General features: G+C 36.6%; 2 protein-coding genes across 3 annotated transcripts in view; both read left to right on the forward strand.

The window, feature by feature from the left end:
- Positions 1–217, forward strand: part of LOC121414781 (protein KRI1 homolog) — a 97,040-nt gene extending 96,823 nt beyond the window's left edge. Inside the window, exon 13 of the mRNA XM_041607838.1 lies at positions 143–217. Coding sequence (XP_041463772.1) covers positions 143–217 — 75 coding nt within the window. The remainder of the gene's footprint in view (positions 1–142) is intronic.
- On the forward strand, positions 215–22,328 carry LOC121415016 (protein KRI1 homolog). 2 transcript variants are annotated; one of them, XM_041608057.1, is made up of 4 exons: positions 215–288; positions 9,508–9,703; positions 13,163–13,261; positions 21,687–22,328. In XM_041608057.1, exons 1-4 carry the CDS (start codon positions 237–239, stop codon positions 22,216–22,218), a joined length of 879 nt encoding a protein of 292 aa, XP_041463991.1. In that variant the 5' UTR covers positions 215–236; the 3' UTR covers positions 22,219–22,328. The 2 variants fall into 2 exon arrangements, with proteins under 2 accessions (XP_041463991.1, XP_041463992.1); XM_041608058.1 differs by having other exon boundaries at positions 9,511–9,703.
- The last annotated feature ends 886 nt before the right edge of the window (positions 22,329–23,214 follow it).

Below are 23,214 nucleotides of genomic sequence, written 5' to 3' on the forward strand. Positions count from 1 at the left end.
TTAGGAAGAGCATTCCTTTGCAGTGGATTTTTTTTTCATTATATTGTTTCCTAAATACCTGGAAACAAATTTAATAGTTCACAATGATTAAATCTATCCTCACAACTTTCATTTTATGTAACTTGTATTTGTTATTTTACAGATGGATGCAGATTACATAGATCCTAGCCAGAAACCAGAGCAGTCCGATCTAGCCAGTGAGATGCTGGGGGGCTAGTCGGAAGAAAAGAAAGAAGATGTCCTTGTTTGCCAAGTCACTGGTCAAGAAAAAACCTATATTCAATCCAGGTTAGATTTGATCCTCATCTATGTGAAAGGATGAGATTTTTATGCCTCCACCCACCATACATTGTAGATCTTGCTGAGGTCCTTCTATCTCTTTGTCCATCCGTCTATCTTCTTTTTGTTCTTGCCATAACTCAAAAAGTTTGACAGATTGACTCATGTATGCATATGGGAGTAACAATGAATTGATTAGTTTTAGGGGTATGGAGGTCAAAGGTTTATGGTCACACGGGTCGTGTGGTCCAGTGGTTTGAGCATTGGACTCATAATCGTAAGGTTGTGAGTTCGAATCCCAACTCTGCCATTGTCTCCACTTTGATAAAAAGGCCCAGGAGTGATATCTGTCGTCTATTATGTCAGCCACTATGGCTGATTAACCTAGACGTAAAATGTTTCCAAGGTAATTGGTTATATACCAGCTTGGCGTTTACCAGCAAAAAATGCTGTCCTGTTGAGTTCCTACGGGAGTTACCACAAACAGAAACAGAGATGGATGAGTGTTATAAACATGACTTTTGCTTTGACTGTATCAATTGCACAGTAATGTATTTCCTTTCAATGAAATTTTTGACCATGTTATCAGAAACCTCTTCTAAATAATAATGACAATTCCTAAGTTCATAATGTGGAAAACAATTATTTATTTCAGTCTCTCATAGAGAGAATAGATTTGTGAACACACATAATACAAGTTTTATAAACAATTTGATGCAGATTCTTTATCCAGTTGTTTCTCAATCATTCATTTCAACTGCAGGAGTTTCCCAAAAAAATATAATAAATTCAAAATCATTGTCCTCACTGAATCATGGCTTACCAATTCTTCACCAACTAAACTTTACAATGTTACTGATTATGAATTCATAAATAATCCATGGAATTATTAACGAGGAGGTGGAATTGGCTGATATATTCATAAGTCTTTACGATTCAAGGTGCGAAATCATCTGACATATAAATATAAAAAAATCAGTAAAAACTCTATTTGTATTATAAACACAAGATTATTGGTGTAACATACCATCCTCTATGATAATCTATAGAGGAGTTTCAAGTCAAATTATCTCATGTTTTAAACAATTGAGTGTTAGTTCTACATGTAACTCTTGCTTTATAATGGGAATTTTTATTCAAATTTTATTAATGATTACTCCAACAGTATTGAAGATTTATGAATTTAATGCTTTTTCTTTACATGCAACTCTTTTCAAACCCACCAGAATCACTAATTCCTCAGCTACCCTGCTAGATACTATTTTCACAAATTCTATTGATTTCATAAATTCTGGAATTTTAGTGGCAGATGTAAGTGATTATCTTCTGGTATTTCTTTTTGCTACCTTCAATTTCCTATGAATCTGCTGATAATGTTTGGTGGTATTAACAATTGCAGAAGTGGTTTACAGTACATCATTGTGTAAAGTCCTGTAGGGACTGAAAAGTGGATAGAGTTGGAGGTGAATTGGAAAGGCAAGAAAGTGGAGATTAGAAAGTAGAGTATTCTTTTGAAATGAGTGTGGTCCTCAAAAGGACTGTAAAACAGAAGGAGTGGAAAGCTTAGAAGTAGACAGGCTTGAGTACATGTAGGTGAGAGAAGGCTAGCTGGAGTCGGCGAATGGAGTGTTAGCAGAAGCAGGAGAGTAGACTTGACGTTTCTGGCAGATTGGCTGTCCATCTCCTGCACATTCTCGCCTTTCCATTTCATCTTCATTTGTATCCTCTTCTTATTTCAGTCCCTCCAGGACTTCACACATGATGTACTGTAAACCACTTCCATGAAATCTGCCGATATTCAATACGCTAAGAGTAGATTATGATTCACTGTTACATGTACATAACCTCTTTGTCTAACTCTCAATTTGATGTTCAAGTAACAACGTTGAAAAAAGTACAACCATTTTTTGTCTCACCTGCGAAGCAAAGTGAGACTATAGGCGCCGCTTTTCCGACGGCGGCGGCGTCAACATCAAATCTTAAACTGAGGCTAAGTTTTTGAAATGACGTCATAACTTAGAAAGTATATGGACCTAGTTCATGAAACTTGGACATAAGGTTAATCAAGTATCACTGAACATCCTGCATGAGTTTCATGTCACATGACCAAGGTCAAAGGTCATTTAGGGTCAATGAACTTTGGCCGAATTGGGGATATCTGTTGAATTCCCATCATAACTTTGAAAGTTTATGGATCTGATTCATGAAACTTGGACATAATAGTAATCAAGCATCACTGAAAATTTTGTGCAAGTTTCAGGTCTCATGATTAAGGTCAAAGGTCATTTAGGGTCAGTGAACTTTGGCCCAATCGGGGGTATCTGTTGAATTACCATCATAACTTTGAAAGTTTATTGGTCTAGTTCATTAAACTTGGACATTAGAGTAATCAAGTATCACTGAACATCCTGTGCGCGTTTCAGGTCACATGACCAATGTCAAAGGTCAATGAACTTTGGGCCAATTGGGTGTATCTGTTGAATTACCATCATAACTTTGAAAGTTTATGGATCTGATTCATGAAACTTGTACATAAGAGTAATCAAGTATCACTGAACATCCTGTTCGAGTTTCAGGTCACATGATCAAGGTCAAAGGTCATGTAAGGTCAATGAACTTTGGACATGTTGGGGTTTTTTGTTGAATAACCATCATATCTCTGTAAGTTTATTGGTCTAGTTCATAAAAAGTGGACATAAGAGTAACCATGTATCACTGAACATCTTGTGCGAGTTAGAGTAGTATTCAAAGTCAGCACTGCTGCTATATTGAACCGCGTGATGCAGGTGAGACGGCCAGAGGCATTCCACTTGTTAGGTATATTTTTACGCCTTTAAAATGACTGCTTTCCAATAAGAACCTATTCTATCAAGAAAAGGAATAAGAAACCACGGCTGACTAGGTATCTTAAAAAAGTATGTTTGAAACAAATAAACTACAAGAAATGTATTAAATATCCAACAGATTTAATCCAGGTTACATGTATTAGAACCCAATCTCACATCCGGGGAGGGATTCTGCCCCCCCCCCCCCTGAAATCTCGGCCTTCGGTTGCGAGAATATCTACTATCATACTGCCTCAAAACTGCTACTTTTTTATTCATGGACTCTTTATAGGATCCCAATAAAATGTACTTGAATTTTAAACAACGGTTAGATATTTCTTTCGGAAATAGTAATATAGACTCATTATTTATAGAACTGCAGTTTAATTCCCATAAAAATGTGATTGTGGGTGTGGTGTATAAGGCCCCAAATTCTGATTCAAAGTCTTTTAATGAACTTTTAGAAAAATGTTTATCAACTGTTTCCAATGAAGATAAGTATTGCTATATACTTGGTGATTTCAATTTTGATATTTTGTAACATTCCTCACATTTACCAACGAGTGATTTTTTAAGTTCTATGTACTCAAATGGTTTTCAGCCAGTGATAACCAAACCTACACGTATCTCTTATTCATCTTGTACCTGTATCGATAATATATTTACAAATGTCTTAGACAAGTCAATTCTTCCAGGAATACTCTATTGTGATATCTCAGACCATCTACCCGTATTTCAATTAACCGATTTTGTCACTTTACACACTAACCCTATCTCACATTCTTCTGTTAACCAATCAATCTTTTCAAGAGTAAACTTCGAAGATATTTCTAAGGACCTAAGTTCAAATAATTGGGTGTGTGTAAAAAGGTGTGGCGACGCCAATTCAGCATACAACACATTTGCGTACACTTTATCTGAAGTTTGTAATAGACATGCTGACACGCGTGAACGCCCCAAACGTAAAAACAAGGACATTCCTAGGAAACCGTGGATCACCGAGGGAATTTTGTGTTCTATCAATAAAAAACAGAGACTATTCCGGAAGTATTTAAAGAACCCATCATCTAAAAATGAGATATATTATAAAAAATATCGAAATAAATTGAATTATATTATAAAGATTTCAAAAAGAAAACACTATGCACAACTTCTAGAAAAGAACAAGTCGAATCTTTCGAAAACTTGGCAAACTATCAATGATATACTTGGAAGGAAAAGAAAACCCAAGTTACCAAGCTATATTCTGAAAGATGATAAGAAAATATATGATGAATATGAAATAGCAAATGCATTTAATTCACATTTCACCAATATTGGTGTATCCCTTGCTAATGATGTTCAATCAACCACAAAACATTTTTCTGACTATCTGGATCCACGGGTTTCTAAATCCTTGTTTTTTGCGCCAACCACTGAATACGAAATAATACAGATTGTTAAAAAATTGAAAATCAGTTCTTCGTGTGGTCATGATGATATAAGTACGAATTTTGTGAAAAAAATTATATATTGTATATCTAAACCCCTTGAATACATTTGTAACTTGTCAATGTGTACAGGCATCGTTCCAGATAGTCTTAAAATAGCTAAAATAATTCCAATATATAAAAAGAATGATTCTTACTTAATCCAAAATTACCGGCCAATATCTCTTTTACCAACTTTTTCGAAAATTTTAGAACGCATCATATTTAAAAGGCTTTATAGTCACTTAAGCGAAAATAATATTCTTACCAAGTATCAGTTTGGATTCAGACCAAACCACTCTACTGAATTTGCTTTACTTCATGCAATAGAACATATTACATCATGTTTAGATAAAAGAGAGTTTACGTTAGGGATATATATCGATCTAAGTAAGGCATTTGACACTTTAAATCATAAAATCATGTTGCATAAATTAAATCACTATGGCATGCGTGGAATACCGCACGACTGGTTTGTTAATTATTTTTCTAATAGAAAACAATTTACAAGCTATAAAGGAGTTAAATCTGAAACCATGCCAGTGACCTGTGGAATTGCACAAGGTAGTATTATTGGTCCCTTGCTTTCCTTATACATGTGAATGATATATTAAATACTTCAAAAATATTACATTTCATTCTGTATGCAGATGATACTAACATATTTATTTCACATTCTGATAAAACACAACTTCAAAATTATGCAAACACTGAATTAAAAAAGGTTTCTACCTGGTTCAAAGCAAATAAACTTTTTCTTAACACTGATAAGACCAAATACATGTTTTTCTGTACTAATCGCAGTTATCGATCTCAGTTAAATTTTTCAATAAAACTAGACAATGATGCAATAGATAGGGTAAATACTATTAACTTTTTAGGCGTACACATAGATGACAAGCTCTCTTGGGTTAACCATATAGATCACATCCTAGGAAAAGTTAGTATGTGCATTGGTATGTTATATAAATTACGTAATATGCTCCCACTTAAAACCCTCTTTACTTTGTATAATGCCATTATCTTGCCCCATTTGGATTATTGTAGTCTTGTCTGGGGAGGGGCCAGCTCATGTCATTTAAACAGATTGATTGTACTTCAAAAGAAAGCAATTCATCTATGTTCTAACACGCATTATCTTGCCCATACTCCACCTCTATTTAAAACGTTCAACACTGCCAATTTAACTGATACTATGAAAATAAAGGCAGCACTTTTTATGTTCCGATATATGAATAACTTGTTACCGGCTATTTTCAATAATTATTTTCTTACGGTTGATAGTGTTAATACAAGACAGAGAAACAATATATTTGTGCCATATTCACGCTTAAAACTGCGACAGACGAACTCTATTAAACACAAAGGGGCTCAATTTTGGAACAGTCTTAACCCACTACTTAAAAGAATGACCACCGTTACCTCATTTAAGGCTAAAATTAAACAGCATCTTCTTGCCACTTACAAGTGATTCCTTTAAATTGAACCAAAATTAAACAAACAGTCATATGATATATTTTGTTTTGTCTTGTTTTGTCATGTATTGTAAATATTGTAACTTGTTTCATGTATTATTTCAATTGCTATTTCCTATGTATTTTATTCCTACTATAATTTATTTGCTGTATTTGTATCACTGTAATCTATTTGTCATGGATCCCCCTGCTTTTCAAGCCTCTGGCTTTTCTAGGGTGTTTGATCCTCACATTTTACAATGTACATATCTACTCATGTGATTTTTTACCTAATAAATAAATTGAATTAAAATTGAAATTGAATAATGATACATGTACATTAATGAATTTTGGCTAAATACACAATTGCATTAGATTTGTACATGAATTCATGTTTCTGAGCAGTTTTGGGTCTGACATACATGTACATAATGTTGCGTAATTTCGTAAGCCCTTACCCGGGCACTGCAGATTTGGTCTCAAAAGTTGTGCAAGATTTGAAAGTAAAAAGTCAGCGAGCGGCAAGGTTGAAAAATTTCGCACAGCGGATTTATCTTAAAAAGTGTAGAGGGGGAGGCGGAATGTGCCTCCTGGGGCTTTTAGGGATAACCCTATATTTTGTTTTATTTGATATAAATCAAAAAACAAAATATAGAAATTTTGTGATTGTTACCAGCGGTGTAAAGTCAAATCTGATTATTACACACAAGAATTCAAACAGGTATTCATTCTACATGTACATGGAAATCTATTAGGTCAATGATTGAATAGTACACTTTCCATCATTGACGTCATAGAATACATGTAGTTATTTTTTTGTCTCACCTGCATAGCAGAGTGAGACTATAGGCGCCGCTTTTCCGACGGCGGCGGCGGCGTCAACATCAAATCTTAACCTGAGGTTAAGTTTTTGAAATGACATAACTTAGAAAGTATATGGACCTAGTTCATGAAACTTGGCCATTAGGTTAATCGAGTATTACTGAACATCCTATTAGAGTTTCATGTCACATGACCAAGGTCAAAGGTCATTTGGGGTCAATGAACTTAGACCATGTTGGGGGAGTCAGCATCGAAATCTTAACCTGAGGTTAAGGTTTTGAAATGTCATCATAACTTAGGAAATATATGGAACTAGTTCATTAAATTGGACATAAGCTTAATCAAGTATCACCAAACATCCTGCATGAGTTTCACGTCACATGACCAAGGTCAAATGTCATTTAGGGTCAATGAACTTTGGCCGATTTGGGTGTATCTGTTGAATTACAATCAAAACTTTAAAAAATTTGGATTTGATTCATGAAACTTGGACATAATAGTAATCAAGTATCACTGAACATCCTGTGCGTTTTTTAGGTCACATGACCAAGGTCAAAGGTCAATGAACTTTGGCCATGATGGGGGTATCTGTTGAATTACCATCATAACTTTGCAAGTTTATTGATCTGACTTTTGAAACTTGGACATAAGAGTAATCAAGTATCACTGAATATCCTGTGCAAGATTCAGGTCACATGATCAAGGTCGAAGGTTATGTGAGGTCAATGAACTGTGGCCACATTTGGGGTATTTGTTGAATTACCATCCTATCTCTGTAAGTGTATTGGTCTAGTTCATAAAACGTGGAAGTAAGAGTAACCAAGTATCACTGAACATCTTGTGCGAGTTATAGTAGTTTTCAAAGTCAGCACTGCTGCTATGTTGAACTGCGTGATGCAGGTGAGATGGCCAGAGGCATTCCACTTGTCTTCAGTGGGCGTTTCATTTTTTTTACGAGAATATGTTTGGTCACATGATGCTATTTAAACCAATCAGCATACATGTACATGATATAACTTATGTAGGATATAATTCTCACTATACTTTCTCTAAGCCTGATATATTTGTATAATAACCCCATGCAATAGACCAGTTCATAGTTACTTCATGGACAATTTTGGTCAAATGACATTTCTTTTCATTATGATAGGCACATTTCAAAGCAAGTTATCATGTAAGCATGCCTTATACATAGCAGGATGAATAGACCAAGTAACACCATATGAAGGAATTAGTTGCATTTATACTTTGAATAGCATGTTGTACAACGTAGGCCTACTTAGCAAACTGAAATCGTTCATGGACGTATTGTTCTATTTTGTGGATGGAAATGAAAAATACATTTCAAAAGAATATATGAATAATCAAGACATCAAAGTTGGTGCTTACATGTATCTCATTAAATGTTAAACCACCACATTTTTTTTGGACCAATGACCTTCCTCTGATCATGCGCAGAGTGGAACTACGAACTGGCTTTTTACATGTATACCATAGTCCAATGTGAGAGAATCGATATACACATGTACTCTTATCAGGGAAAGTAAAAATATAAGCTTACTGTACATGTATTTATAATACTAATATTTCTTGACACTATTTTACAAATATTTTCTCTATGATACTGCCATGAAAGGGGATGTTCTAAGGCTGTTGCTATCATTTTCTCTGTTTCTTCTCTTTCTTTGTCATTTTATTTCTCTTTCTCTTGTTCTTGATCCTTTTCTCTGTCTTCTCATTCATTTAATTTTTTATCATTCTTTTTATCTTATTTGTACTTTATTGTTACTTCAAGGAGAATGAAACCTTTGGATCAAGATAACCTTTGTTAAAACTCAAAGAAAAAATCAAAGAACAGATCAAAGAAAGTTGGAGAAAAATCGGACAAACAATGAGAAAGTTATGAGCATTTGAATATTGCAATCACTAATGCTATGGAGATCCTCCTATTGGCAATGCGACAAAGATGTGTGATGTCACCTGTGAACAACTTTCCCTTTGATGGACTATAATATACCACCAAAATGTCTCTTTTTGCTTTTTCTTATGGTGATACAAACTCTTTATCCATGATGTATTCTTAATTTCTTTAATAATCTGTATTAAATGCCCTCCTCTGGAAAGAACACATGATCTACAAATAGGTGTGATAAAAGAGGCAATTTATGTGAAATATATGTATTAAGTAATGGGGAGAGTTGTTCACAGGTGACATCACACATCTTTGTCGCATTGCCAATGTGAGGATCTCTATATCATTAGTGATCGCAATATTCATATGCTCATATACATGTAACCTTCTCATTATTTGTCTGATTTTTCTCAAACTATTGTTGATCTGTTTCTTTGATTTTTCTTTTTTTCACACAAGCTATATTGTTCTAAAGGTGTCATTCCCCTTTAAGAGTCAGGAAATGCCATCTCATTGGATTTACCCGCTGATCATGTATTCATTTATTCATATTGAATATTTAATGTAAAAATAATTGTTTTTTCCTGTACTTCAATGAAATTAATGTTTTATTGAATCAAATGTTTTTACATGTAATTACCTATCCTGTTCTCTTTCTCTTTTTTTCTTTCTTTCTCCCTCTGTCTCCCTTTTCTTTCTCTCTTTCTTTGACCCTCTTTTTCTTTCTGACCTTTTTTTACTCTTAGAAGATAAATCATTTGAGGATTACATTGAGGAGTACTATCGGCTTGACTACGAGGACATGATCGGTGACTTGCCTTGCCGATTCAAGTACCGCACTGTCCCTCCTAATAACTTTGGCCTGACGACCGATGAGATTCTTCGCTCCCGAGAGAAAGAGTTGAATCAGTGGGTTTCATTGAAGAAAACTTGTCAATATAGGTTAGTGTGCCCATTATTAGTTTGTAAATGAGAGTGAGGGAGTACATCAATATTGTGGCTAGCAACCAGTGTCACAATGAAAAAGCATTTTTATTTCATTAACTTATTTTCTGGCATGCAGCCCAACAATCTAACCCTGTACTCGAGCAAAGGAAGCAAAGAGATAGGAATTTTACTCTGAACGATTTACGTTCGACCTGATATGAGAAGCCCGCCTCGCGCATATGCCTTGCCACTTTCGCTACTTGTGTTTTGCCACATCCAGAGATTTTGATATGGAGTACAGAAGTTCTGGAAAATTACCTTTTGTGCGATTTTCCTCCAGGACATATGATTTCAGATAAAATAGAGCCTGCAGGCTCCTCTCAAAAAAGGAAAACGAATGGTGAGCCTGCTGGTTCGAACCAAAAGAAAAAATAAGCCACCGATTCTGCAGGATCATGTGTTACTTCGCGGGGATATCGCCATGAGCGGGTCAGCCTAATGATATTGGTGTGGGCGGAGACATCGTTGCATTGGTAACAAGAGTTTTTGTGAAATAGCGGGGATTTCCTTGAGAGTGCTCTGCTGGCTGCATTTCTTATCCAATTCAAATTTGTCATGAAGGTCCAGTATGGTGAAGCAAAGCTGCCTAATGATTTTGGAGTGGGTGGAGACAAAGTTGACATGGTACAGAGCTTCCAAGTCTCCCGGATCCTGCGGGAGAATACTGGATTTCGATCCAATCTCCCGTTCTCCCGACCCCATGCCAAAATCTCCCAGATAATGGTAATTTTTAGCTGTTAAATTGTAAAATTCATACAAACGACTGTTCTATGAGTCTAGCATGTTCAACTCCCTTTACACCCACGTGGAACACATTTTCATTTTACCCAGTAGCTTTTACCAGTTTTTGTGTAATCGTACATTGATTTCCAATGTAAATGAAGATAATTTTACCGAACGACTGGTGAATTAGTCCAACAAGTAATTTTTTCTGGTTCTGCAATGTGTGTGATGGAAACATTTCAGCGGCACTCCATGCACATCCCTCCCCCTGACGCGTCTTGGCGCGGCCCTGCCTGGTCTCCAGCTGGCCGCGCCGCGCCAAGAGGCTATGCGAGAAGGGAAGTCCACGAGCACTGCGATGCAATTTTCGGGAAGCTTGTTTGCGCTTTATTCGAGCTGAAACTGTGGATCAACAATGGGGTTAACAAGTGGATTACTATTATAATTACACTCAGAATTTTAGGAATAATTGAAGCTTGAAGTATATTTTTCGTCAATGACAATTCATGAAATCTAACATGCATTTAATTCATGTGCCAAAAGTTTTGATGGTTTAGACAGCTGTCAGATACTAATTTATCAAATGTTGTTTCTTAATGTGTTTTGCTACCCAAAAATCCCGTCCATGGGACGTTTCACCATGCGCTTCCTCACAAAATCATACCTCTGCGAAATCTTCTGGATTCTATCATCCCAATGTTGGCAGCTCTGCATGGTAACCATATTGTTGGAAATTTGGTAAAACCTGTAACTTCTCCTTTTTTCCAGTTTGTCATAACTGCTGGCACACAGAAGCAATATTAGATGGTGAAGCAAAGATGCCTATCATGTTTTGATGGGGGGGGGGGTCTTAGGGTTAGGTTTACAAAATATATCCAGATTACTCTGTAATTGTAATTTTAGGTTCTGCAGTCATGCTGCTACGTCGTATTATTATCAAATTTGGTACCCACAGGCAAAATGTGGGCAGGGATATTGTTGCCATGACAATTGTATTTGTTTGTCAAATTTCTGTGTGAGCTCTATACAGGTGTATATGGCAATGACGGATGATGTGGTGGTTCGGGAAGACATGTGCTCGGCTGCGCGACCTGCCGAGCATCTCTAGTTATATTTTGTTCAATATTCTTAAATACAGGACAAATAGGCGTCCCGGAAAGGTTTGTCGGGACGCCGGGACTAAGCAAAATACGGCACTGTCCCGGGAAATACAGGACGTCTGGTCACCCTGGTCCGTAGGTCCAAGGTCACAGCTCATTAAATATGCAAGTTGGTTTCCGCATGATAACTTCTCAAATATTCAACAGATTAAAAAAATTGGGTTTATAGGTAGACGACACCAGAATACAGGCTAAGTTCAAATTTGGAGTCTGCAGGTCAAAGACCAATACTCTAGTATTGGTTCAAAGGTCTAAATTTGTTCATTATGCATAGTGGATTCTGCACGATATCAAGTTCAGTCATATTGAATGAATTTCTGATTGCATGAAGTGGGGGCATCTGTGTCCTTCGTCAAATTTCTAATTTCAGCATAATTTGCTTTCTTATTTGTATTTTTAAATATAAATTCATGGAATGATTATGTCACATAATACTGCAACATTTGATTCACCTGGAAGGTGCATGGTTTTTTGGCCGGGGGGGGGGGCAGTCCAATATATTGCTGTACACATGCATAACCAAGGAATTTTCAAACACCCCCTCAAGGAGTTTTTCTCTGTGTGCAAAATAACCTAAACGAGTTTTTCGCAGGTTTTATTTACACATTTGGCCCCTAAACAAGTTGTTATCAAAATATGACCTCAGGGGGGAAAAAACATACCCTTAACACGTTTGGCTAGTCTTAACAAAAAGCTTTGAGGAAAAAAATACCCTAAATACGTTTGACCCCAAGATTGACCATTGACCAGTCTTTCAAAACCACCCCTTTTCTTGAAAATTGGTGTTGTTGATACCCTTAAAAAGTCCATGCGCAGACCGCATCCAAAACTGAAAAAACACCCATTTAAACGCGTTTTTGGGGTCATGCGTGTGTACAGCAATATATTTGACCCCCCCCCCCCCTGGGTATTGCCATCTGTGGACTACAGTTATTTGGTTAACTTTGCCCAATGCCAGGTAGCTCATCAAGGTGTATCTAGATATTGTGGTGTTACTGCAATAGTTCAGTTCAGTGTATGGTGTTATATGACACCTACATAGATCCTTGTGATTTGATTCGTTGTTTTATATCTTTCATTCAGCCCATTTTGTAATGACGTCATCAACCATGCAATTTTGGATCCATACTATTTTGTCCATTGCACTGGTGCACCGAGACTGCAGCCTCATGCACCCGTAGTGCGCATGTTGTAATGACGTAACAATCAACAGACCGAGTATGTTTTTCATCGAAATTCATGAATTTCACATGATTTTTTGGTGTCATATTATAAACCAAATAAAGAATTTTTTTCATTTGTGCAATGGACAGAATACTTCATTCGGTGAAAGATGAAATAATGATTCATTCATGATCAAATGATCATTTCATCTTTCATCTCATGAAGTATTCTGTCCATTGCACTCATAAACATTCATTATTTGTATACTGTACATGGTTTTTGTTCAGTATTGTTTTTGTCTTTTGTAATTAAAGTGTTTATTGTGTTGGATATCTACCGAATACTTGAATAATTTTTATTTCTCCAGGTCTGAAGAAGAAGAGAAGAGAGACATTTTATTGTTCCAGAAAATGGCTCAGAATGAAGGAAAAAAGAAGAGGATATTTCTCAGTATGCATGAAGAAAGGTAAGTTTACCTTGGGTTACATTACATTGGGCGTATAATAATACTTTTGGACATAAGGTTAATCAAGTATTACTGAACATCCTGCATGAGTTTCATGTCACATGACCGAGGTCAAAGGTCATTAAGGGTCAATGAACCTTGACCATGTTGGGGTATTTGTTGAATTACCATCATAACTTTGAAAGTTTATGGATCTGATTCATAAAACTTGGACATAAGAGTAATTAAGTATTACTGAACTTTGTACAAGTTTCAGGTCACATGACCAAGGTCAAAGGTCATTTAAGGTCTGAACTTTGGCCAAGTTGGGGATATTTTTTGTATATCCATCATAACTCTAAAAGTCTATGGATCCGATTCATAAAACTTGGACGTGACAGTGATCAAGTATCACAAAACATCCTGTGCGAGTTTCAGGTCACATGACAAAAGTCAATGAACTTTGACCATGTCGGGGGTATTTGTTGAATTACCATCATAACTCTGAAAGTATATTGTTTTAGTTCATAAAATTCAGACATAAGAGTAATCAAGTATCACTGACAAGTTTTACACGTACATGTAAGTCTGATGATCAAGGTCAAATATCATCTGACCTTATCATTAATGAACATAGTATTGTATCATACAATGAACACATTATACGTGGGGCGTTGTGGTCTAGTGGTTATGCCATGGAATGTTTTCCTTCAGCAAGAAATTTTCCCTCATTGTGCCGCATGCACTCTACCCAGGTGAGTTGAATGGGTACCCGGTAGGATTTTTTCCTTGAATGCTTTAGCGCATATACATGTATAGCGGCTCAGCTATAGCCGGGGTAATAATATGTAAAAATATGATACATGTACCAAGTACTAAGGTAATAATAGTAATAATAATTAAGACTTATATCGCGCCAAATCCACTCTGTAGAGTGCTCAAGGCGCTTTTTAGGAATTATAAAAGAAATTAAGAATTGAACAGAAATGTTTTGAGGTAATTTTTGAAAGTTTCAGAAGTCAAACACTGTTTGATGTTATGAGGGAGGCTGTTCCATAGCTTCGAGGATGAGTAAACAAATTATCTTTCACTCCAGGTTTTGGAAACTTTGGGGGCAACAAGAGATTGGAAAGGGAGGAACGTAAGGATCTTGAAGGGGTATAACTTTTGATAAGTGAAATAAGGTACTGGGGAGATGAGCCATGAACACAATGGAAAGTTAACAACAAAATCTTGAACATAATACGCTGTTTTACAGGGAGCCAATGTAAGGATCTTAAAATAGGAGTAATGTGAGTGCGCCTGGTGGATAGAGAAACGATGCGAGCGGCAGCATTTTGAAGTTTCTGAACTTTCACTAACTGATTCTGGGGTAGATTAAACAATAGGGAATTTCCAAAATCAAGACGGGACGAAATTAAAGCATGAACCAATTTTTCTGTGGCCGGTCGAGACAAGTAATTCCTAATAAAACCAATATTTCGCAATTGGTAGCGAACTGATCTACAAATAAAAGAAATGTGATTCGACATTGTCATGTGAGAATCAAAAACTATACCCAGATTGCGACAAGAACTTGACAAATTTACAGTGAGACCAGAAAATGAGATGGAGTCGATGTGGATTTTACTAAGCTGTACTTTGGAGCCAAAAAGAAGAAATTCACATTTGATTGGATTCAACTTAAGAGAGTGAGAAGTCAGCCAATTGTGAACATCAACCATGCAACATTCAAGACGATGGATGGAACTTTCTGCAGCTAGTTGATCCGAATTAAAAGAAATCATGAGTTGGATGTCGTCTGCATAAATATGGTATTTTATGTTATGTTTCAACAGAACTTGTCGCAATCCAGATATATAAATCAAAAAGAGAGTTGGCCCGCCCACAGAACCCAGTGGTACTCCACAAGAGAGAGGCAAAACATCAGATTTACAACCGTTAATACAAACAATCTGAGAGTGGAATGAGAGATAAGACTCAAACCACTTATAAGCCTCACCCTTAACACCGAGTGAACTAAGTGTGTTCAAAAGGATAGTGTGGTTTACCGTGTCGAAGGCAGAGGACAAGTCTAACAGCAAAAGAGCTGTGGTGTTCCCTTTATCCATACCTTGTAAGATATAATTAGACGCGTCAAGAAGTAGTGTTTCTACACTATGATTAGACCTATAACCTGACTGGAAAGGATCGAGCAAAACATTATCTGAAAGGTATTCAGACAATAGAGAGAACACAATCCTTTCAAGAATCTTGAACAAAAATGGTAAGTTTTGGTCCAGGGAGGGTTTTTTTAACAGTGGGGTAATGAGAGCAACTTTCAGAGAGGGAGGAACGTATGCCTGTTCTGTACTCATATTAATTAGATGTGAGAGAATTGGAGCAACAGAAGGGGAACAATCCTTAAGTAATCTAGTGGGAATGGGATCTGACTGACATGACTTGGAAGGAAGTTTACGTTATATGATCTCGTCAGGAGTGGTAGGTTGGATAGTTTCAAAGGAGGAGGAAGTGAGTTGGCTGTGTGCAGACTCATCTGGTGCTAAGCTATCGCAGATCATCTTGACTTTGGTCTGGAAGAAGTGAAGGAAAGTAGATGCCATTTGCGAGCTGTCAGAGTGGGAAGGAAGAAGTGATGATTATCGACGATTCAGCAGCCGATTAGCCACAGAAAAAAGTTTTTTAGAGTCGTCGTGACAGTCTTCAATGATAGCCACATAATAGGAACGCTTTGCCCTCTTCACAAGGGAATTGACAAGGTCACGCTGGGCAGAGAAGAGTTCCCGGTGGATATGAAGTGAAGACTGCCGCCTTTGCCTCTCCAGCCTTCTTCGTTTTTTCTTCTGAGTGCGGATGTTTTCATTATACCATGGAGAGTCAACATGAATCCGGACTTTCCTTTCTTTTGGGGGTGCATGAATATCGAGAATCCTTCCCAGTTCAGAGTTGTAACGATGTACAGCGGTGTCGACACAAAAATCTGCACTCTCTGTCCCAGGAGCAATGATGTCACATTTAGTGATGTCGTTCACAAAAGTCACCCTGTCGATGTTGTTGATGTTGCGACTGATTATAGTGGACTGGGACTGACTCGGCTTGGGAAAGTTGACCTTCCATAAGATGGCAGAGTGGTCTGAGATGCCAGGTATGACTCGAGGCTTCGATAAGAGAGCTCGATCATCAAAGTCCCTAACCATGACAACATCAAGGATATGACCTCTGTCGTGTGTTGGAGTATTAACTAGCTGAGAGATGGCGTGACCGCTAATTAGATCATTAAACTTCTGTGTGTTGGGTGAAGAGTTATTGTCTAGGTGAATGTTCAGGTCGCCAGTGATGATAAAAGGTGGAGTTTGATATATACTTCTATCCAGGAAATCAGAGAATTCATCTAGGAATCTGGAAAAGCTATGTCCACCAGGAGGCCTGTAAATTACAGAGATGTCCATGCAATTAACATCGTTGGAGATGGTTGCGGATAGACATTCAAAACTGTTGAAATTTTCATGCGGCTTGGTGACAACGTGAAGACTGTTCTTGTAAAGAAAAGCCACTCCACCGCCACGCCCAGAGACCCTTGGACAATGCTTGAAAGTGTAGGAGTCAGGACACAGGTCACCTATGACCGCATCGTCATCTGAAGTCAGCCATGTCTCACTAACACAGACAAAATCTAATTTGTGATCTATAACAAAATCTTGAAGAATAGTAGCTTTATTACGTAGTGACCGGGAATTAATGCTGGCAAATTTAAGATGCCCCTAAAGAGACATCGTCCCCCTCTCTTGCCCCGATGAGTCCTCCGCCTTCGACAAAGTCTACTGATCCCGAGAGACACCAACCGGTTCCATACAATGGGATTATCTTCTCGCCATCTTCTCGTGGAACAACTATCCCTTATATTAAGGGCATGAAGTGTCTGACTATCATATGTAAAATGTGAAGTAAAAGAATCAGCTGAAAGGTTGGATCCACTAGAAGGCCCAGGGTAGGGTTGATGTCTCCCGAGATCAGTAGCAAAATGCGAAATCTAGAAAGAGAATTAGCATACCGCTGAATGGATATACCAACATATTTGTGCTTTCCATTTGGATCAGGTTTAACAGCATTCATTACATGAACATGTACCAGTAGTATAATGAATAAGTTCAGTTGTGAAAGACACAATACAAATGGATACAATAGATGCTAAGGCTTTCAGCTTTAGTATCTATGCAATTATTGTATCTGCACTACAGTGCGTCCCCAAAAAATATACACTTGAAATGGCTGCAAAATAAAAAGTATATCACTTTGGGGGAAAAGACTTATATATATGGAAAGCCAATAAAGTCATCTTCAAATGACACCAAAATGTTGGAAAACTATTCATGCTTGAGTGAGCACTACCCACTTAAAGGGTATTGAAATTAGGGTGGGCAGGAATTAGCCTTTCGTTTCTTTCAGTTTTTGAGAGGCAAGTCCCATGGAACTTGCAAACTTGAGGGGGTTGTGATGAATTAATGGTCATTCATTATCAATTTAAATTGTTAGAGCAAATTTCATGAATTATTAAATTGAAATTCCATGTATGAGTGAGTGTGAATTCCAATCTTTAGTGCAGCATTTTAAGTTTACAATGTGGGTCTCAGCAGTGTGTTCATTGGAGTCAGGAGAATAGGGGTAATATTGTACTTCAGTGGGTGAAGTAAGCTGATGGAAAAGGGTCAACAGAACGTTTAGCCTCTCTCCTACAGGTCCGTCCCTCCCCCTCCTGTTGAGATTGAGACTGATTGCTATTACATTTATGCATTAATGCAGAGCGGACTGATTTATTGATAATAAATTCTGAAAATTAGGTCATCAACTTTACCTTTCAATCAACAATCTGTTAGTATATCAACTCAATCAATGTGATCTATCAAATATTCACCTTTTTCAATAAATTTTCAATCAAACATTCAGCTTTTTTCAATAAATCATTTCCCAAATCATAATTAGTCAAGTTCTTAATAAACATTCAAGGGAAAAAAAAAGACCCATCAATCATTGGTCACCTGGCATTTAAGTTTTAAATACCATCCAGGAGAAAGAAAGGGGGTGGAGGGTGGGGTTGAGTACATGACATGTGTAATTTGTAAGAGAACACAATGAAGAATGCCCCTATAACCCAGTCTTACCCTATCTCACACCCTTGCATGTAACAGGTACCATCACATTACTCTGACTCTCACAAGCACACTTGTAAGATCCTCATAATAAACTAAAAATGCTACACTAAAATTACATTCCTGTTTCTTCATGCATTATATTTTGTTGTACATGTAACTCATAAAACTTGCTTAAGAAACCAAAGCTGATCTCAATTCATCAGTAACTTAGCATAACACCCTTAAGTTTGCAAGTTTAAAGAACTCGCCTCTAAAAAACTGGAAGGCTAATTTCTGCTCACCCTAGCAGTGGCTAGTCTCTCAAGGGGGGGGGGGGGTGAAAGTGGTAGAAAGAGGGGAGGGGGGGGGGGTAAGTGTTCTGTTGACCCATATCCCGGCAACCTAAGTCCTATCCCTGTTCTGACTTCCATGAACACATTGCTGAGATCCACTTGAAAAAGTGAAAAATTGTATTATATGTTCACTCTTGCATTTAATTCCAATTTAATAATTCTTGAAATTTGCTCTAAAACCAACTTTGCAAATTCCAAGGATTCACATCTCAAAAACTGAAAGAACTTGGAAGGCCCATTGCTGCCCACCCTAATTTTCATACCCATTGTTTCAGTGGGCAGTGCTCGCTCAAGCATGAGCGAGTTTTCCAAATTTTTTTGGGTCATTTGAAATTTTACTTTATTGGCTTGATATTACATGTAAGTGTTTTCCCCCAAAGTGATATATTTCTTATTTGGCACTGTATATAAATGTACCATATTATTATGTGAATGGTGTTTTGGGGGAATAATTATTTTATAGTAGTTTTCAAACTTAGCATTACTGCTGTATTGAATCACATAATGGACGTCAGACTGCCAGAGGCACTCCCACTTGTAATGTATTTCGTTCTCAAATGAGCTCACTTTACCTGCCTTGCCCCCAATGACTTTGTCTTGACCCTCATATCTTCTGGATAAGGACTTCTGAAGATGAACTTTTTAAACTGAAAAATACACACCTGCAAAAAGTTTTTTTTTTAAATGAGCTTTAAAAAAAAAATTACTGTGTAATTTGCTATTTAATGAAAGTTTGTTGACCTTTCAACCTTTCCAGGCAGTCAAGGGTATATTATGGGATATTATGCTGTACACTGTTTTGTTCAGTACAGCAAGACAATTTCACTAGACACAATCAGGACATTTTAAAAGAAATTTGACCACATTTTGATCCTTCATTTGGTCAAGATGACCATTAGAAATTTGACACCAAGTTGAAAACTGTTTTTTGTAATATCACTGAACTGAAAGTAAAAAATCAAACTTGGCCAATTTATTGAAGTAGATGACATGTATTTTGCCTGATTGCGTACAGAACAGTAAGTCTGGTACTCTTAACCCTATATAGTCCGGGGTATTTTGGGAGTTCATATGGCCGGGAGGCATCCTCCCCCCTTGAGATCTTGGCCGTCGAGCGCACTATCGCGCCAAAAATTTGCATGCAGGTTGTCTGGGATATAATCTACAAAATTGTATGGTAATTAGTTTATGCAAATTGTTAGTAAGTAATTATATTAATTTATGCGTTTTACAATTAGTATGCAAAATCATACTTTTTTCTCTAACTCCATAAATATAGCTCCAATGTTCTAATTTTTTGCATAGAAACTCTTAGTGGTGTTCTTACCAAGTTAACATGAAAGAAATTGTGATATCAAATCAATTTCTTATGTATTATATTGTTTTTTGCAATTTTTTATGTATTTCTTTTTTTTTTGGACCCTTTGTTTTTCATTGTTTTTTCAATGAAAATTTGTTGGGGACTCTTCTAAAATCCTAAATATCATAAAATACATACATTTAGACAAGCAAAACAAAAAATAATCATACATTTATGATGTTTGGTTGAAAACACAATTTACATTGACTTTGTACACAAAATCACGTTTTTGAGCAATTTTTGGTCTGACATGCACTTACATAACGTTGCATAATTTCAGAACTGCGTACCCAGGTGAAGTAAAATTGGTCTCAAAAGTTGCACCAGACTTGAATGTAAAAAGTCAGTGAGCAGCGCGGTCAAAAAAATTTGTGCGGCGAAAATATTACATGATTCGTTGAGGGGGGGCCTTGGAGGCCTAGATAGGGTTAAAGATGAATACTCTTAGTTGTGGTAATGATCTCAAAATGAGTTTGAACAGAATCCAATTGAAATTAGCCTACCACCAAAGTGTTTGTACAGTGTATGTATGAATAAAAATCTGTGCCAAATGTAGCTCTGAAAGAAAATGGGTAATTGCTGATAAATTAGCAAAATAAACACGGCATTCCATCAGCAGTATGATCTATAATGCCCCTAAAATACTAATTTTTTGTTCACAGAGTCTTTATACAGTAGGTACTGTACATGTATCTGATAAAATTTTCTGTAAAAAATTTCAACATCACATTTATTTTCTCATGTATTTTAGATTTTTCGAAATTTCTTATGTATTTCTCTGTTTATCGTCTTTTTTCTTAATTGCTTTTTCAATGTTAATTGTCGAGGACTTTATTTTGACCATTAACAAGATGAAATTAATTGATTTTAATCAGTAAAAAGAAAACTTTTGAATTTTTGTCTTAAAACAATATTTGCATTGGATTTGTACACAAATTCACGTTTTTGAGCAATTTGCACTTATGAAATGTTACATAATTTCGGAACCGCATATCAGGGGTCACAATTTTCGTCTCAAAAGTTGCGAGAGACTTGAAAGTAAAAAGTCAGCGAGCGATGCGGTCAAAAGATTTTGCGCTGCAGATTTATCATGAAAAATGTTGAGGAGGCTGAATCACCCCCCCCCCCCGCCCCCCGTCTTATTAGGGATGAATAATCAGATGTAATTTTTTTGGGGGGAGGCCTGCCTTTGCATTTCAATTTGCAATATTTTTTGTAAGAGAATTTATATATTTGATTTATGTCACGGGAGTGGCATGTGTTGGGGCACATGCCTCTGGGCAAGTGCTGAATATCACTTTGTGCCCTGTTATCCACTTACCGCTCCCACATTTCTTTGCTTGTATGTATACTTTATGTGTAGGTATGTTCTTTCTTATATTGGTCAGATAAATACTAAATACCGAAGGTCACATGGTAAGGTCAAACATTAAAGTTTACATGCAAGACTCTTAAGACAAATGCTATCCATCCCAGTTATTTCACAATGACCTTTAGATACAATTGTTTTGCGTGCCCTTGCAAAATGCGATATTTTTTTATCATTTTCACAAGTGGTGAGACGCAACATCGCTTATGCCTTGTGTTATATTATTTCCTTCCAGGGACAGCGAGGATACAGAAGATGCAGATAATGCTCAATCAAGAACACTGTCTGAATCTAAGCATATAGGTCTCAAACAGGGTGGGAGAAAACAGAGTGATTGCAGTTCTTACTCCATGAAACCATCTGCAGATAGCAGGAAGACAAAGGAAATGACCCACATCCAAAATGATATAAGTCCATCAGATGCTGTAGGAGTTCAGACAACAGTATCCTTGAATGGAAGGAACATTCTGAAGCCAAACCGCATGATGGCAGCAGACAAAGAAAGTCTAGAAAATGAAGAATCCATGGGTGATACATCATCTAGCAAATTGGCCCTCTCGTCTCGAGAAAAGAAGAAACAGAGAAAGAGAGAGATCCTGGCCAGACTGAAAGCACTAAAGACTAGAAAGAAAGTGAAACAACTGGATAGGATGAGGGGCAGGGTGAAGGTTGGTGCAGGAACAGTGTCTGAAGCCAGACTTAAGGCCTATGGAATAAATCCAAAGAAGCATATGTATCGGATGAAGAATGAGATTGCAAATAAATGACATGGTGTGCTACAGAATGATCTAAGCCTTCTCTCTTATACAGTGCGTATAAAAAAAACGGGACAGTTTTGAAAAGTCTATAAAAATTTGTTTCAAATTATTATATCTATATTTTGATGTTGATACATGTAGATGCTCTAAGAGCTTATCTTTGAAATGCCATTTAAAAAAATATATTTTATTCATGCTTCAGCAAACATGGGACATTTTTGTCGGAGGTTCAAAAAGAGGGAGGCTTGCGCCAAAATGGCAGAAAAGAGAAATTTGATGATTAGACTTGTGGCTAATCAGCAGACTTCCTCTTAATCCTTTCATTATCTTTGCATGATTTTCGAATTATGCTGTCAAATTTCATTTACAAATTTATTTGTTTACCTGAATTATATTGTTTTTCATTTAAACTTCTTTTACCTTTGAATTTTCCTTCATAAGTAAGAAAAGAAGAGACTTTTGTCAACCCAAGTAAGATTTGCATTATTAATTGGGAGAATTTGTAATTATTCAAATCCTTTCATATGTGAAACAAAAAATGTTATGGTACCTTTAGTAATTATTATGTGAAACAAATTATGTTATGGTACCTATAAAAGACATGAATCCTATTTTCAAGGGGTTATTGAATCCTTCACCAAGTTAAGTTATGTGCTTGACAGGACAATCAGGAAAGGATTCTTGTCTTTCAATGGCAATGGTGTTTTGAGTCAATTTTGGAGGAGCAAGATATGACAGAATGGGTAAAATGTATTAAAAAGTTGTAAAGTGAGCAAACAAAAATTTCCACTTTTTTATTAAAATATCCAATTTGTGATTTTGACATAATATTCAGAAAATGATATCATATTTCACTTTCTATATTATGTTTTTTTATTTCTTTCTATGTTATTTTCCTGTCCACTTTTTTTCCTTGGACATAATTTTTTATTTTTTTGGGGGGGGGGAGCACCCTGAGCCCCCATCCTCAGTATGCCACTGTTCAAAGGCACCATAACCTGTGTA

Source organism: Lytechinus variegatus, chromosome 5 (assembly GCF_018143015.1).
Source record: "Lytechinus variegatus isolate NC3 chromosome 5, Lvar_3.0, whole genome shotgun sequence".
Taxonomy (NCBI): domain Eukaryota; kingdom Metazoa; phylum Echinodermata; class Echinoidea; order Temnopleuroida; family Toxopneustidae; genus Lytechinus; species Lytechinus variegatus.

Excerpts from the sequence above, each read along its gene's own strand:
- LOC121415016 (XM_041608057.1), top strand. The coding sequence starts at position 237 with ATGTCCTTGTTTGCCAAGTCACTGGTCAAGAAAAAACCTATATTCAAT. Across the intron at positions 289-9,507 it reads AAAACCTATATTCAATCCAG|AAGATAAATCATTTGAGGAT; the intron begins GTTAGATTTGAT and ends TTTTACTCTTAG. Across the intron at positions 13,262-21,686 it reads CTCAGTATGCATGAAGAAAG|GGACAGCGAGGATACAGAAG; the intron begins GTAAGTTTACCT and ends ATTTCCTTCCAG.